At 41.7% G+C, this 18,257-nt stretch overlaps 1 protein-coding gene across 1 annotated transcript in view; it reads left to right on the top strand.

Moving 5' to 3' along the window:
• The window catches only part of DNAH9 (dynein axonemal heavy chain 9), a 206,270-nt gene extending 188,660 nt beyond the window's left edge, over window positions 1-17,610 (top strand). Inside the window, exon 31 of the mRNA XM_056866930.1 lies at window positions 17,364-17,610. Within this exon, the coding sequence (XP_056722908.1) occupies window positions 17,364-17,591 (228 nt within the window). The 3' untranslated portion in view covers window positions 17,592-17,610. The remainder of the gene's footprint in view (window positions 1-17,363) is intronic.
• Window positions 17,611-18,257: the final 647 nt, after the last annotated feature.

Genomic DNA, 18,257 nt, shown 5'->3' on the forward strand with positions numbered 1-18,257 from the left:
CCAGAATCACACCCAATCTCCAGACTACAGAGATCAGTTCCCCTGGAGAAAATGGCTGTAATACCACTGTGTGGCATTATACCTCACTCAGGTCCCTCTCTTCCCCCAAACCCCACCCTTTCCAGACTTCACCACCAAATTGCTAGGAATTTCCCAACCTGGAATTGGTAACCTTAGACCAGATTGAAACCTGCTGCCCTCAGGTCCACCGACCCCACCCTCCCCAGCAATGCAGTTGGCCCCTGTAGGTGGGGGTGGGGGGTGGGAAGCTGCTTGAGAGCCCCCTGGCTGACAACCAATGTTGGGCCCAATTGCCCACAGTCTGGCTGTTCCCCTCCGCCCCAGGCACAAATAATGCTGCAGCTTAAGGCTGGAAGTTAGACTTTGGGGAGGGGGCTGTAGCTTAGTGGTAGAGGATCTGTTTAAATGCAGATGGTCCCAGGTTCAATCCCCAGCATCTCCAGTTTAAAGGATCAGGTAGCAGGTAGGGTTGCCAGCTCCGGGTTGGGAAATACCTGGATATTTTGGGGGCAGAGCCTGAGGAGGGCGGGGTTTGGGGAGGGGAGGGACTTCAGTGCCATAGAGTCCAGTTGCCAAAGTGGCCATTTTCTCCAGGGGAACTGATCTCTGTCAGCTGGAGATCAGTTGTAATAGTGGGAGATCTCCAGCTACTACTTGGAGGTTCTACTAACACAAACAATCACCTATGCTGAAATAGTATAAGCTAGAAATAAACAGCAGCACGGGGGCTCTTAAATTAGTAGTACCATATATTGTGAAAAAAATATGTATAACTAATATAATAACAACCAAGACTGAATGTCCAAGGTAGGTATATTACAAGCATACACCAGGTAAGATTCCCAAATCACAAATGTTACAGATTATACATAAATGAAGAAGGTTACTTCACCTGAGAGATTGAAATAAACAATACAGGTTGCTTCACCAAAGAAAAAATGACAATACAGGTTGCTTCACCAAGGGAGAACAATAGTAATATGGGGTTAAAAAACCTTACAACAGATCAATGAATACAGACAAAGTATAACCCAGAAAATTTCAATTTCTTCAAAGTAACAGCGAAGAAAATCTCAGGCAGCACCCGAGAAAAATCTCTCAAGAAAATAGCCCGTGCGAGCATAAACAGCATCAAGAACAAAAGACGACACCTCCGGATTGGTGAACGTTTCGCTTTGGAGCAGCTTCTTCAGTTGTGTTCAGGGCAATGCCTCTGTAAACAATATAATTAAATAATTGCAAGCTGTCTCGTTCTGTAAAAAAATTCTTATTAACAAAAGAATAAAATACCATCTTACCGGTGTGAAGTTTGGCTTTATATGAATATCATTCTATAGGTGGGCATATAAGCCTCTACAATGAATAAATAGAAAATCTAAGCAAAAATCAATTGGCAATATTAAAGAAGCAAGCAGGCAGAGGAGCAGGAAAGCAGCTTACCCGAGTACAGAAGAGAACGACCCAGCGGGTTCCTTAGCAATGAAGTGCTGGAATCTGCTAGAAACCCAGCACTATTTTAAGGAAGGAGAAAGGGAGGAGAAAGCTAGATCCCAGCTGAATAACATTATCTCCAAGCCTCATCCCTATGTAATATGGGAGCAAAAAAATAAGAACTTACAGAACACTTAAAGGAAACAGCCTAGATCAAAGTCGTTATTAAGACCTGCTGGAGCCAAAGTTTTAAATAAAAATATCATTTTCATCTCCTGCCTGTGTAATACAGTGGAGATGTCTTCCGTCTGGTATGGTTTGGGAGAATACTTCCATAAAACAAAGAATAATAGATCGTCCTCTGTGTGGCCTTTCTTAAGAAAATGCTCCGTTAGTGGAGCCTCCATCACGCGTGCGCGGATTCGCGTTCTGTGTTCAGCAATGCGCACTTTTATCTGTCTAGATGTGGAACCTATATATAAAAGAGAACAGGGACATTTGACCGCGTAAATAACATTTTGAGATAGACAATTGCTGAATTGTTTAATTTTATAACTGAATCTGAAAGCGGTGGAACTGACTTCCTTAACCGGTAAACAAAATTTACACATTGCGCATGTGCCACATTTGAAGTGGCCATGCGGTTTAGATTTCACTTTCTTAGAAAGACAGTCCGTATGGACTAGACAGTTTCTCAGAGATTGTGTTCTCCTGAGACCTAACAGTGGTGTTTCCTGGCATCCTGGCACACTCTGTAGAATGTGCCAATGTCGTAAGATTACTTTCTTAATTTCTCCTGACAGGTGGGTGAACTGCAGAGAGGCAAACACTCTAGGTGTAAGCTCCCGAGGTTCCTTACTGGATAACAATTCTTGTCGGGTTTTGTTTGCCACTTTTATTCTGGCTTGGGAGGTAATATGATCATCGTATCCTCTCGTTTTTAATCTATTAATAAGGCGTTCCGCAGCTAGGTGATAGTCATTTTCCAGAGTAGAATTTCTTTTTAGTCTTAACAAGTGACTAAAAGGGAGATTGCGTTTTAAATGCAGAGGGTGATGTGACTGAAAATGTAATCCGGCCCCCAAGTCCGTGGGTTTGTGAAAGGGCTTGACAGCTGCTGTGTTCTGCGCGGTCCTAAAGACCGTCACATCAAGATAAGCAAGAGAAGTAGTGCTATAATTGCCGGTGAATTTTAAATGCGGATCCAATGAATTGATCCAAGTAAGTAAAAGCTCAAAGCTAGAAACAGAATCCATAATGAAAAATAAATCATCAATATATCTAAGATAAGAAGTGATATGATGTTGGAACAATTCACTGCCAAACAGATGCTTTTCCTCAAATGAAATCATATAGAGGTTTGCTATAGAGGGAGCAAAGGCTGCCCCCATAGCTACCCCTTGTTTTTGAACATAAAATTGGTCTGCATACCTAAAAAAATTATTCTCAAAAATAATATCCACCAAAGATAACAGAAAATGTGTGGGAGGCTGAAGAACGGAGCGGGAATCTAATTTATCCTGGATAATATTACGTGCATCTTCCAAAGGTACATTGGTGTAAAGGGCAGATACGTCCAGAGAAACAAAAACTGCTTCAGGAGATAAGGGCAAGTTTTCAATGTGGTTAATAAATTCACGTGTGTCTTTAATATACGAAGGAGTCATTTTGCTGAATGGCTGCAAAAAAGAATCTAAAAACTTGGAAAGCGGTTCTAATATGCTGCCAATGGCAGAGATAATAGGACGGCCTGGAGGGTCAATAAGTGTTTTATGGACCTTGGGTAAACTATAAAAAATAGGGACTCTAAAACTTTGAGTCATTAAATAATCAGCAGTGGGTTTGTCAATATAATTTAGAGCAAGCCCTTCAAAAATAACTGTTTTGATTACGTTCAGAATTTTTTGAGTAGGGTCCGAAGAAATAGTTTCATAAAAACGGCTATCCTGTAACTGTCTAAGATTTTCAGAATGATAACATACTGCGTCCTGGATGACAATGGCCCCGCCCTTATCTGCCGGTCTGATAACTATGGAAGAATCATTAGAAAGATTCTGGAGAATAGAATAATCTTCAGAAGAAAAATTAGAGGAATTGTCTTTGCGCCATGCCTTACGTTTTTCCAGTTTGTTAATGTCCCTAAGTACCAAAGACTGGAAGGTGTTAATAAAGTGACTGGGATTCTTGGGTGTGAAAAATGATTTGGGCCGAAAATTTCTGATGGAACTGGCTTGTTCCCCAAAGAATTCTTTTAACTTAATGTTCCGGAAAAATTTAAAAAGGTCTACTCTAGTCTGAAACGCCGAATAGCGGGGTGTGGGAACGAAGCCCAGCCCCAAATTAAGAATGCGTTCCTCATCAGTAGAAAAATTCCTAGAGGATAAGTTGATGATCAGGTTTGTTGGCGCAGCTGAGGTTTGCGACGAGGAGGACCCCGCTGTGGCCTTGGGGCGTATGAAAAATCCCGTCGGGTAGGGCGAAGGAAATATGAAGACCCATAGGAGCCCCCGCTAGAAAAGCTAGAGCCTGCCTGATCTGAGGACGAGGCTTCAGAATCAGAGCCCTCTCGGGGTTCAGCTCTATCCCTAGGTGCGCGCTGCTGAGCCTCTTGTCCGAGCCAAAAATAAACCCTATTACGCGCATAATCCTCTCGGTCCCGTGAGAACTTCTTATGCTTGTATGTATCAATTTCAGTGGCATATTTGTCTAAATCATTCTCCAATTTGATCAATTGACTTTTAAAATCCTCTTCCGGAAGACAAGTTTTTAATTCCGTTTTTAATTGGTCCGCAAGATCTTTAGACATTTCGGCTTCTTTAAGAGACCGTTCAATTACAAGCATCATAAGATCAACCGAACACTTGTTAAGTATAGACACCCATTTATCATTGAACTCCTTATCAGATCTATATAATGCAGGGGATTTCTGAATTCGTAATCCCCTATTGATGATTTATTTTTCATTATGGATTCTGTTTCTAGCTTTGAGCTTTTACTTACTTGGATCAATTCATTGGATCCGCATTTAAAATTCACCGGCAATTATAGCACTACTTCTCTTGCTTATCTTGATGTGACGGTCTTTAGGACCGCGCAGAACACAGCAGCTGTCAAGCCCTTTCACAAACCCACGGACTTGGGGGCCGGATTACATTTTCAGTCACATCACCCTCTGCATTTAAAACGCAATCTCCCTTTTAGTCACTTGTTAAGACTAAAAAGAAATTCTACTCTGGAAAATGACTATCACCTAGCTGCGGAACGCCTTATTAATAGATTAAAAACGAGAGGATACGATGATCATATTACCTCCCAAGCCAGAATAAAAGTGGCAAACAAAACCCGACAAGAATTGTTATCCAGTAAGGAACCTCGGGAGCTTACACCTAGAGTGTTTGCCTCTCTGCAGTTCACCCACCTGTCAGGAGAAATTAAGAAAGTAATCTTACGACATTGGCACATTCTACAGAGTGTGCCAGGATGCCAGGAAACACCACTGTTAGGTCTCAGGAGAACACAATCTCTGAGAAACTGTCTAGTCCATACGGACTGTCTTTCTAAGAAAGTGAAATCTAAACCGCATGGCCACTTCAAATGTGGCACATGCGCAATGTGTAAATTTTGTTTACCGGTTAAGGAAGTCAGTTCCACCGCTTTCAGATTCAGTTATAAAATTAAACAATTCAGCAATTGTCTATCTCAAAATGTTATTTACGCGGTCAAATGTCCCTGTTCTCTTTTATATATAGGTTCCACATCTAGACAGATAAAAGTGCGCATTGCTGAACACAGAACGCGAATCCGCGCACGCGTGATGGAGGCTCCACTAACGGAGCATTTTCTTAAGAAAGGCCACACAGAGGACGATCTATTATTCTTTGTTTTATGGAAGTATTCTCCCAAACCATACCAGACGGAAGACATCTCCACTGTATTACACAGGCAGGAGATGAAAATGATATTTTTATTTAAAACTTTGGCTCCAGCAGGTCTTAATAACGACTTTGATCTAGGCTGTTTCCTTTAAGTGTTCTGTAAGTTCTTATTTTTTTGCTCCCATATTACATAGGGATGAGGCTTGGAGATAATGTTATTCAGCTGGGATCTAGCTTTCTCCTCCCTTTCTCCTTCCTTAAAATAGTGCTGGGTTTCTAGCAGATTCCAGCACTTCATTGCTAAGGAACCCGCTGGGTCGTTCTCTTCTGTACTCGGGTAAGCTGCTTTCCTGCTCCTCTGCCTGCTTGCTTCTTTAATATTGCCAATTGATTTTTGCTTAGATTTTCTATTTATTCATTGTAGAGGCTTATATGCCCACCTATAGAATGATATTCATATAAAGCCAAACTTCACACCGGTAAGATGGTATTTTATTAACACTTTTGTTAATAAGAAATTTTTTACAGACCGAGACAGCTTGCAATTATTTAATTATATTGTTTACAGAGGCATTGCCCTGAACACAACTGAAGAAGCTGCTCCAAAGCGAAACGTTCACCAATCCGGAGGTGTCGTCTTTTGTTCTTGATGCTGTTTATGCTCGCATGGGCTATTTTCTTGAGAGATTTTTCTCGGGTGCTGCCTGAGAGATTTTCTTCGCTGTTACTTTGAAGAAATTGAAATTTTCTGGGTTATACTTTGTCTGTATTCATTGATCTGTTGTAAGGTTTTTTAACCCCATATTACTATTGTTCTCCCTTGGTGAAGCAACCTGTATTGTCATTTTTTCTTTGGTGAAGCAACCTGTATTGTTTATTTCAATCTCTCAGGTGAAGTAACCTTCTTCATTTATGTATAATCTGTAACATTTGTGATTTGGGAATCTTACCTGGTGTATGCTTGTAATATACCTACCTTGGACATTCAGTCTTGGTTGTTATTATATTAGTTATACATATTTTTTTCACAATATATGGTACTACTAATTTAAGAGCCCCCGTGCTGCTGTTTATTTCTAGCTTATACTATTTCAGCATAGGTGATTGTTTGTGTTAGTATTTCCTGACTATGGCTCAGAAACTCACCTTATTTAGTTATACTAGTTCTGATAAAGAACGCATTTTTAAAATGCTACCTAAAAAATCGTTGCAGAGCAACACACAAAATAAAGACATGTCCAAGATTTGGAACACTATGCGCAGGACTATTAGGGCAGAGTCACACGCGGTGGCACTTTCCGAGTATATCAACAATGATATTATCCCTAGGGGATTACGAATTCAGAAATCCCCTGCATTATATAGATCTGATAAGGAGTTCAATGATAAATGGGTGTCTATACTTAACAAGTGTTCGGTTGATCTTATGATGCTTGTAATTGAACGGTCTCTTAAAGAAGCCGAAATGTCTAAAGATCTTGCGGACCAATTAAAAACGGAATTAAAAACTTGTCTTCCGGAAGAGGATTTTAAAAGTCAATTGATCAAATTGGAGAATGATTTAGACAAATATGCCACTGAAATTGATACATACAAGCATAAGAAGTTCTCACGGGACCGAGAGGATTATGCGCGTAATAGGGTTTATTTTTGGCTCGGACAAGAGGCTCAGCAGCGCGCACCTAGGGATAGAGCTGAACCCCGAGAGGGCTCTGATTCTGAAGCCTCGTCCTCAGATCAGGCAGGCTCTAGCTTTTCTAGCGGGGGCTCCTATGGGTCTTCATATTTCCTTCGCCCTACCCGACGGGATTTTTCATACGCCCCAAGGCCACAGCGGGGTCCTCCTCGTCGCAAACCTCAGCTGCGCCAACAAACCTGATCATCAACTTATCCTCTAGGAATTTTTCTACTGATGAGGAACGCATTCTTAATTTGGGGCTGGGCTTCGTTCCCACACCCCGCTATTCGGCGTTTCAGACTAGAGTAGACCTTTTTAAATTTTTCCGGAACATTAAGTTAAAAGAATTCTTTGGGGAACAAGCCAGTTCCATCAGAAATTTTCGGCCCAAATCATTTTTCACACCCAAGAATCCCAGTCACTTTATTAACACCTTCCAGTCTTTGGTACTTAGGGACATTAACAAACTGGAAAAACGTAAGGCATGGCGCAAAGACAATTCCTCTAATTTTTCTTCTGAAGATTATTCTATTCTCCAGAATCTTTCTAATGATTCTTCCATAGTTATCAGACCGGCAGATAAGGGCGGGGCCATCGTCATCCAGGACGCAGTATGTTATCATTCTGAAAATCTTAGACAGTTACAGGATAGCCGTTTTTATGAAACTATTTCTTCGGACCCTACTCAAAAAATTCTGAACGTAATCAAAACAGTTATTTTTGAAGGGCTTGCTCTAAATTATATTGACAAACCCACTGCTGATTATTTAATGACTCAAAGTTTTAGAGTCCCTATTTTTTATAGTTTACCCAAGGTCCATAAAACACTTATTGACCCTCCAGGCCGTCCTATTATCTCTGCCATTGGCAGCATATTAGAACCGCTTTCCAAGTTTTTAGATTCTTTTTTGCAGCCATTCAGCAAAATGACTCCTTCGTATATTAAAGACACACGTGAATTTATTAACCACATTGAAAACTTGCCCTTATCTCCTGAAGCAGTTTTTGTTTCTCTGGACGTATCTGCCCTTTACACCAACGTACCTTTGGAAGATGCACGTAATATTATCCAGGATAAATTAGATTCCCGCTCCGTTCTTCAGCCTCCCACACATTTTCTGTTATCTTTGGTGGATATTATTTTTGAGAATAATTTTTTTAGGTATGCAGACCAATTTTATGTTCAAAAACAAGGGGTAGCTATGGGGGCAGCCTTTGCTCCCTCTATAGCAAACCTCTATATGATTTCATTTGAGGAAAAGCATCTGTTTGGCAGTGAATTGTTCCAACATCATATCACTTCTTATCTTAGATATATTGATGATTTATTTTTCATTATGGATTCTGTTTCTAGCTTTGAGCTTTTACTTACTTGGATCAATTCATTGGATCCGCATTTAAAATTCACCGGCAATTATAGCACTACTTCTCTTGCTTATCTTGATGTGACGGTCTTTAGGACCGCGCAGAACACAGCAGCTGTCAAGCCCTTTCACAAACCCACGGACTTGGGGGCCGGATTACATTTTCAGTCACATCACCCTCTGCATTTAAAACGCAATCTCCCTTTTAGTCACTTGTTAAGACTAAAAAGAAATTCTACTCTGGAAAATGACTATCACCTAGCTGCGGAACGCCTTATTAATAGATTAAAAACGAGAGGATACGATGATCATATTACCTCCCAAGTCAGAATAAAAGTGGCAAACAAAACCCGACAAGAATTGTTATCCAGTAAGGAACCTCGGGAGCTTACACCTAGAGTGTTTGCCTCTCTGCAGTTCACCCACCTGTCAGGAGAAATTAAGAAAATAATCTTACGACATTGGCACATTCTACAGAGTGTGCCAGGATGCCAGGAAACACCACTGTTAGGTCTCAGGAGAACACAATCTCTGAGAAACTGTCTAGTCCATACGGACTGTCTTTCTAAGAAAGTGAAATCTAAACCGCATGGCCACTTCAAATGTGGCACATGCGCAATGTGTAAATTTTGTTTACCGGTTAAGGAAGTCAGTTCCACCGCTTTCAGATTCAGTTATAAAATTAAACAATTCAGCAATTGTCTATCTCAAAATGTTATTTACGCGGTCAAATGTCCCTGTTCTCTTTTATATATAGGTTCCACATCTAGACAGATAAAAGTGCGCATTGCTGAACACAGAACGCGAATCCGCGCACGCGTGATGGAGGCTCCACTAACGGAGCATTTTCTTAAGAAAGGCCACACAGAGGACGATCTATTATTCTTTGTTTTATGGAAGTATTCTCCCAAACCATACCAGACGGAAGACATCTCCACTGTATTACACAGGCAGGAGATGAAAATGATATTTTTATTTAAAACTTTGGCTCCAGCAGGTCTTAATAACGACTTTGATCTAGGCTGTTTCCTTTAAGTGTTCTGTAAGTTCTTATTTTTTTGCTCCCATATTACATAGGGATGAGGCTTGGAGATAATGTTATTCAGCTGGGATCTAGCTTTCTCCTCCCTTTCTCCTTCCTTAAAATAGTGCTGGGTTTCTAGCAGATTCCAGCACTTCATTGCTAAGGAACCCGCTGGGTCGTTCTCTTCTGTACTCGGGTAAGCTGCTTTCCTGCTCCTCTGCCTGCTTGCTTCTTTAATATTGCCAATTGATTTTTGCTTAGATTTTCTATTTATTCATTGTAGAGGCTTATATGCCCACCTATAGAATGATATTCATATAAAGCCAAACTTCACACCGGTAAGATGGTATTTTATTAACACTTTTGTTAATAAGAATTTTTTTACAGAACGAGACAGCTTGCAATTATTTAATTATATTGTTTACAGAGGCATTGCCCTGAACACAACTGAAGAAGCTGCTCCAAAGCGAAACGTTCACCAATCCGGAGGTGTCGTCTTTTGTTCTTGATGCTGTTTATGCTCGCATGGGCTATTTTCTTGAGAGATTTTTCTCGGGTGCTGCCTGAGAGATTTTCTTCGCTGTTACTTTGAAGAAATTGAAATTTTCTGGGTTATACTTTGTCTGTATTCATTGATCTGTTGTAAGGTTTTTTAACCCCATATTACTATTGTTCTCCCTTGGTGAAGCAACCTGTATTGTCATTTTTTCTTTGGTGAAGCAACCTGTATTGTTTATTTCAATCTCTCAGGTGAAGTAACCTTCTTCATTTATGTATAATCTGTAACATTTGTGATTTGGGAATCTTACCTGGTGTATGCTTGTAATATACCTACCTTGGACATTCAGTCTTGGTTGTTATTATATTAGTTATACATATTTTTTTCACAATATATGGTACTACTAATTTAAGAGCCCCCGTGCTGCTGTTTATTTCTAACTACTTGGAGGTTGGCAACCCTAGTCGTAGGTGATGTGAAAGGCTTCCACCTGAGACCCTGGAGAGCCGCTGCCAGTCTGAGTAGGCAATGCTGACCTTGATGGACCAAGGGTCTATTTCAGTATAAGCCAGCTTCATATGTTCATGCGATTACCCACGGTTCATTTTGTTCACAGTAGTTGTTCTACAGCTCTTGGTGCACTTTGACCTTGTTTGTCCTTTTTTGGACAAAACAAATCCTGAAAAAATAGCAGGGCATACATTCATGGAATTCAGAAAGAGTCAAGCCTGTTTAATGTCAGAAAACCCCACCCCCAAAAGCAAAAACAAATAAAAAAACAACATAAAAACAGAACCCCCAACCCCCATTTTTATGGGATTGTGTTGTAACAGTGGCCCCACGAACCCCTGTTTACCACATCAGCGTGAATGGAAGAAAGTGTAAATCTTTAGCTTTGTGGGATGCACACAAATGCCAGGATGAGGTGCATGGTGGGATGTTTGTCCATACAAATATAAGAGACTTCTGATGAAAGTTAGTGCCTGTTGAAAGCTAAAATGAATAAAATTGAAGTGGAGCACCAACTGGAATGGGGCATCGTTCAGTTGCAGACTGCACAATCTGTTTATAGGATATTTAGGGCAGACATACAGTATCTGGGTTCCCCCCCCCCCAATGATTCCTGCAGTTTTTTTAAAAAAGAAAACAGCTCTTTCCATCAAGAAACGCGGTCCAACCAACACTGCATTATAATCTACATAGGGCATTCCAGTCAAATATAATAGTCAGTTAAATATAAAAGTACATGTATGCATTTGGCTACTTTGAGGAGCCTCTGTTTATTTATGTATGTACTTTCTTAATTTATACCCTACCTTTCTCCTCAATGTGGACCCAAAGTGGCTTACATAATTCTGTTATCCTCCATTGTATCATCACAACAACCCTGTGAGGTAGGTTAGACTGAGAGTGTGTGATTGGCCCAGCGTCACCCAGCAAACTTCCATGGCCGAGTGGGGATTCGAACCTGGGTCTCCCAGGTCCTAGTCTGACATTTGACCACACTGGCTCTCTTTAGTGGGTAACAGCATGATTTGAGTGCTTTGGGCATCTCAAGTAAGAGCGTCAGTACCGATTTCCCAATGCATGCCCTGAAAGTACTTCTTTCTATACTGCTAAATGCTAAGCAATAATACTGGCATTCCCTTTTTGTGCCTGAATGTTCATTTCCACACACACACCCAGTAGACAAGGGGAGAAAAGACATTCCTGGTCTATTCAAATGGGCCCATTGATTCTGTCCTGTAGCCCAGCGAGCTATTCTTGTAGATACACATATGGGTGACAATATGAAGAATTAACAACTCAGCCATATGCATTCTATCTTCCTGGGCTGCATATCCACTAGAAATTAATCCTTTGGTAAGAACACGAGCTCTGAAGTTCAGAGTAATCGCTTTGGGGAACCATTCTGCTTTGCAAAAAGAAATTTCACTCTAAGTCGACAGCTCTAGCCAAAGACAGCAATTCCCCTATTGCCCTGTATGCAGATGACTCTACTATATTTATGTATGTATTCACATTACTGTGTGGGTGGCTTACATTTATGGACCCATCTATAACAGCCACCTACTTAACAAATGAAAACCAAACAGATTTTACAAGGGCCTAAATTCCCTGCTAGTATAAATTTGCTGAAGGCAAAGGAATTGCATGTGGTAAGAACCTGGCTTCTTATTGTTGGGGGGAAAAACCTTTATTCCTACACTGTAGAAAGAGCAGCCAAACAGAATTCTGCCACTCATTGCCTGCCCCATTTGGGCTCTTTTCCCCCCATCACTTTGTCTTCTGCTGTTGGCAAGGAGAGAGAGATGTTTGAAGGCTAGTAGTTTTGGGGAAGTCAAATAAAGAGGACTTCGCCAGTGGCATTTTAATGGGAGAGGTGATCTTCCCCTTCCTGGACAGGAACCTGCCTAAACTCCAGTCATGAAGTCATAAATAACACACACCAATGCTCCTGGAGGAGGCAAAGGATCGAGTCCTCTGAACGGTTATTCTCCTTACATGTACGTATGCTTGTTTCACACATGGTGTTATGGTGTGTACATAACAATGGGTCGCAAATGTGTGGATTATATAGGTGCGTGCTCCGTGAGCTGGGATTTGTGAAGTTCACCGCCAAGCGTCCATGCAATGTGACACATGCATTTGCTGCCATATAATGTGTGAAGCAGCTCTATGAAGGATGTGGCAGAGCAGGAACAAGCACCAGCTCAATCCTCAGAATATTTATTAAGATACATAAATATGGAGCTGTCTTTTATGAGGATCCGAAATAGCTTAACCGATGAATCCCATTCCTAGAAGCTATATGATGTCTTTAGCTTATGGTGGACCATGAATTTAATGCAACAACAATATTTTTTTTCTTGTAGGAAAGCTGGGGAAGGAGTTCTGTTTGGAAGGGTAAAAACTAGAAAACAAGAAGTAAATTTGGAGCAGTTAAGTGATGAGGGAGGGCTTAACTTTTCCCTCACCTGTTAGTTCACCACTAAAAACTGCCAGCCAAAGCAGAATTTTTCTCCCTGGGGTTTACAATACGTTTGCAAGAGTATAATCATAGAGTTGGAAGTTACCACCAGGGTCATCCAGTCCAACCCCCTGCACAATGCAGAAAATTCACAACTACCTCCTCCCACACCCCCAGTGACCCCTACTCCACACCCAGAAGTTGGGGAGGGGGGGAAACCCTCCAGGATCCCTGGCCAATCTGGCCTGGAGAAAAAGTTGCTTCCTGACTCCCAAGTGGCAATCGACATTACCCTGGGCATGTAAGAAAGGGCCACAAGAGCCAAACACTGGCGTAACCCTTCCTTCCCTCCCTCTCATAATCTGCCTAAATTCACAGAATCATCATTGCTGACAGGCCATCTAGCCTCTGCTTAAAAACCTCCAAAGGAGGAGAGCCTACCACCTCCCGAGGAAGCATGTTCAACTGAGGAACCACTCTAACTCTCAGAAAGTTGTTCCTAATGTTTAGCCAAAAACTCTTTTGATTTAATTTCAACCCGTTGGTTCTGGTCCGACCTTCTGGGGCAGCAAAAAACAACAGAAAAAGCACCATCCTTTCTATGACAGCCCTCCAAGTACTTGAAGATGATTATCATATCACCTCTCAGTCGTCTGCCCTCCAGGCTAAATATACTGAGCTCCTTCAAACTTTCCTCATAGAACTTGGTCGCCAGACCCCTCACCATTTTCATTACCCTCCTCTGGACACGTTCCAGCTTGTCTACATCCTTCTTAAATTGTGCCCCAAACTGAACACAGTACTCTAGGTGAAGTCTAACCAGAGCAGAGCAAAGTGCTACCATCACTTCATGTGATCTGGACACTATACTTCTGTTGATACAGAATCGCATTTGCCTTTTTAGCTACCGCATCACACTGCTGACTTATGTTCAGTGTATGGTCTACTTAAGATCCCTTTAGTTCTCTTTGTGTGCAATCTGTCAACCAATTACAGATCCACCTAACAGCGATAGGATCTAAACCACATTTTAGCAACTTGTCAACAAGAATATTATGTGGAACCTTATCAGAAGCCTTACTGAAATCAAAATAAACTATGTCCACAGCATTCCCCTGATCAAGCAAGGTAGTAACTGTCTCAAAAGGAGATAATATTAGTTTGACATGACTTGTTCCTGAGAAACCCATGCTGGGTCTTAATAATCACAGCCATCCTTTCTAAATGCTCAAGGACTGACTGATTATTTGTTCTAAAACTTTTCCCGGTATAGATGTCAAGCTGACAGGTTAGTCGTTACCTGGATCCTCCTTTTTTTCCCCTCTTGAAGATGGGGACAACATTTGGCCGCCTCCAGTCTTCTGGCACCTCAAATGTTCTCCAAGAACAATAAAAAATAATGGACAGAGGCTCAGAAATTACGTGGTCACTACTACCCAGGGTGCACACTACGTTTACCTCGTCAACCAGTTTTTCCGTGTTGGTGAGAATCAAGTTCAAGATAGCAGGCCCCCTTGTTTCCCTCTCCACTTTTGGAAAATGAAGTTGTCAGCAAGATAAGTCAGAAATTTGTTTGACCTTTCACTTTTAGCAGAGTTGGACTTTCAACAGATATCTGGGTAACTGAAATCTCCCATGATCACTGTGACCACTGGGTATAAGTGTTTATTCCTACGGGAGGGCAAGTGATCAAGGATGGCGTGGTGTGATTTTGAGGAGAAGAGTGGAAAATGGTCAAGCGTCCATTGCCTGGCCACCTCCGCTACAAATTGCCCCCTCTCTAAGATGCTTTTTGCCTGCAAGATATGGTCATCTTGAGCTCTTTTAAAAATAACAACAACATATTTTCATGTGATGTGCAGTTATGACATACTTTAACATCTGTTTTCTATTTCAAGATGCATTGACAAACCCTATGATGACAAAGTAACACTGAGAGCTTCTTTCCACACTTTCAATTTACTACTAGTGTTCTGAAGATGGAGCATTAAACAGTCTTAGGGAAAACATACCATTTATGCTCATTCCTCTGCCATATGTTGCAGAACACCTGCCTGGCAAAAGTTCTAAGATCACAAACCAGAAGGTGTAATAGGTACAGTCTTGGGCTTGGATTAGGGAGACCCCGTTTGAAATTCCTGTGTGACCTTGGGTCAACAGGAGTCTGTGAGCCTAAACCATATCACAGAGTTGTTCTGAAGACAAAATGGGAACTCCATGTACACCACCTTGAATTTGTTGGAAGAAGAGTGGAATATGTAAATAATTTCTAAGGAACTCCCATATAGCATTCTTTTGGTGCTTATACTCTCAGCCCAGAGACAATGCATGTTTGCACTCAGGCACATAACTGTCCGCCAAATAAGCAGCAAAAGTGGTTATTTCCAAGTCAGAGCTTCTTTTGATCAACTGGGAGATAAACATGCAAATAAAAACATGAATTAATGCCATGGAGTGATCTGAGAAAGATTGAAAACGTTGTCAGCCTAAAAATAGAGGGGGATATTTCATGGGAAATTGATTTCCTTTGTTTCTTTCAAACAAGGTACCTGCTTAGAAAACACTTTGAAAAATTAAGGACGTTCTGTAAATTGAAGTAAGTTGCCGTGCCCCAGCTCCCAGAAGAGATGTTGTTGCTAGGATTATTTAATGTTTACCCATTGCTTTAAAAAACTTATCCTCTGCAGGCACTATCTAGTACCAGAATTAACTTAATATAACAGTGTACATATTGTTGTTCCAGAGATCAGGGTTGCATATTATTGTCTGTGCGTGTCAGAATGCAAATGATTTTCTTGAAGATGCATACAGTGATCAGAAAGTTGTATCGTATGCCTTCTTTGCAATACAATATATGGATGTTGTGTCTGATCTATGATTCATTGGTAGGGAGAGGTTAAGCCCTTTAGCACTTGCTGCTTTCCTCTCTATTCGCTGCTTATTTTTGGTTCTTTGTACCTAGCTCTTCCTCTGTTTTCATTAGTTTTCTTAGTCCCTTCTGGGAGCAGAGAGTTTGATGCTTATACAGTGAATGCAATGATAGGCCATATGATATTTAGTAGGGTAGTGGAGAATCTTATCCACTGAAGTTAATGGTGTTCACATATGTAGGTTTCAGTAACTTCTAGGTTACACAATCACGTTGCGTGGGAGGGGCCGTGGCTCAGTGATAGGGCATCTGCTTGGCATGCAGAAGGTCCCAGGTTCAATCCCTGGCATCTCCAGTTAAAAGGGACTAGTGATGTGAAAGATAGTGATGTGAAAGACCTCTGTCTGAGACCCTGGAGAGCTGCTGCCGGTCTGAGTAGACAATACAGACTTTGAAGGACCCAAGGGTCTGATTCAGTATAAGGCAGCTTCATCATGTGTTCATGTGTTGTTCATCTGTACTTCTTATTTGTTCTGCTCTGTCATTCTTCTGCATTCAGCTGCACGTGGAATTAGCAGCAGAGGATTTACATGTTGGTAGATAATGTGCCGGGGATGTGGAATTGGTATTGTATAGCCTGACCTCGTCAGATCTCAGAAGCTAAGAAGGGTGGCTACTTGGATGGGAGACTACCACAGAAGACTTTGCCGAGGAAGGCAATAGCAAACCGCCTCTCCTTAATCACTTGCCTTGAAAGCCCTATGAGGTCACCATGAATTAGCTGCAGCTTGATGGCACTTGATGGCTGTGATTATCCTGTCCATGTGCCGATGGGTGTGTGTGTGTTCTGACCATGATTCTACCCTATCCCACAGTTCACTAACACCAATTGTAGTATTTCTCCATTATCTTTGTGCCTTGGCACGCTACCACTACTCCCCTTCTTGTAAGTCCCTAGTCTAAATCAAGGTCCTAGGCACCTATACTCTGAGAGGATCCAGTCATGGATTTTCAGGCATCTCCTCTGTTTTTCCCTACTATCAGCTAGCCCTGGTGTCCTCGAGTATAAGGCTCAAATTTCCAAACAGCAAGTTGTTTTTAGCTCTCTGAGAGAGAATTTACGTGGCAGCATCGTTTGTAATGAAGGGGCCGTATGGATCGCTTTGCTGCCTCCTCAGCTCACAAGTCAAATCCACATTCGGCAGTCTACCAGTCAGCCCACCTTTGGCAGTTTTGCAGTGGTTGTGGTTCACGAGGGGGGGGGTGGAGCTGAGCTCAGTGCGCAGAGGAGCGATTACATGGATGCTCTATGTTAAGGAAACTGCATAAATCCACCCAAGCCCACATTGTCAACGAGGCAAGTTGATCATTTGAACTGATGCTTGGTAACTGAGTAACTCAGCTGGAAAAAGTTCACGGTCTTGATCAGTCAGCTCGGATATTACTCTGGCAGAATCAAATGCTCCAAGGGTCTAGCAGAAATGTAGGTCAGGGAACAGGCAAATAAAAGATAATGGGATATAGTAGATTGTACAAAGGCAGGAGACAGAAGAACGTGGGTGCATCCGTAAGGATACAAGAAACGGAGCCTTTGTTAATCTTATCTCACGTTGCCTTGCTTTCCTCCACAGACAGGTTTAATTGCTGATGCCCGCCTTAAGGACCTGACTCCCTCCATGCCGATTATTTTCATCAGAGCCATCCCTGTTGATAAGCAAGACAACCGCAACGTGTATCCTTGTCCTGTGTATAAAACCCGCCAACGAGGCCCAACCTACGTCTGGACCTTTAACCTGAAGACTAAAGAGAAACCTTCCAAGTGGGTTTTAGCAGGAGTGGCTCTCCTCCTCCAAATTTAGACTTAAACTCAAATGCACTTTTCCCAGACTGGACAAAAAAAAAAAAAAAAAAAGCCATGGTGCCGTCTTTTGGAATTTTTTTCACAAATTGCATTAATCCCGAGGCTGGTTCCCATGATCCCTATTCACAAATGACAGTGAACGTGTGTACAACCTTTATTTGTGTGTTGAGTAACTTTGTGTTACGTTTAATGCATATATAACTCAACATGTGTTTAAACCCCACATTCATCCATGTACTGGTTGGTCCCTGGTTGAAACTGTAAAGTAAATATGCATTGGCTATTTCTTATAAATAGTTGTACACATGTACATGCAGGATGTAAGAAGAGAAGAAGAAAAGTTGGTTTTTATATGCTGATTTTCTCTACCACTTAAGGAAAATCAAACCAGCTTACAATCACCTTCCCTTCCCCTCCCCACAACTGACACCCTGTGAGGTGGGTGAGGCTGAGAGTGTGTGACTAGCCCAAGGTCACCTAGCTGGCTTCATGTGGAGGAGTGGGGAAACAAACCTGGTTCTCCAGATCAGAGTCCACTGCTCCAAACCACCACTCTTAACCTCTACGCCACGCTGGCTCTCATGTAACATGTGAAGAGGTCTTTGATGAATATACCCACCTGTTGGAACATGGGAGAAGGCTGTGGCTCAGTGGTGGAGCGTCT

Source organism: Euleptes europaea, chromosome 1, assembly GCF_029931775.1.
Source record: "Euleptes europaea isolate rEulEur1 chromosome 1, rEulEur1.hap1, whole genome shotgun sequence".
Lineage (NCBI taxonomy): Eukaryota > Metazoa > Chordata > Lepidosauria > Squamata > Sphaerodactylidae > Euleptes > Euleptes europaea.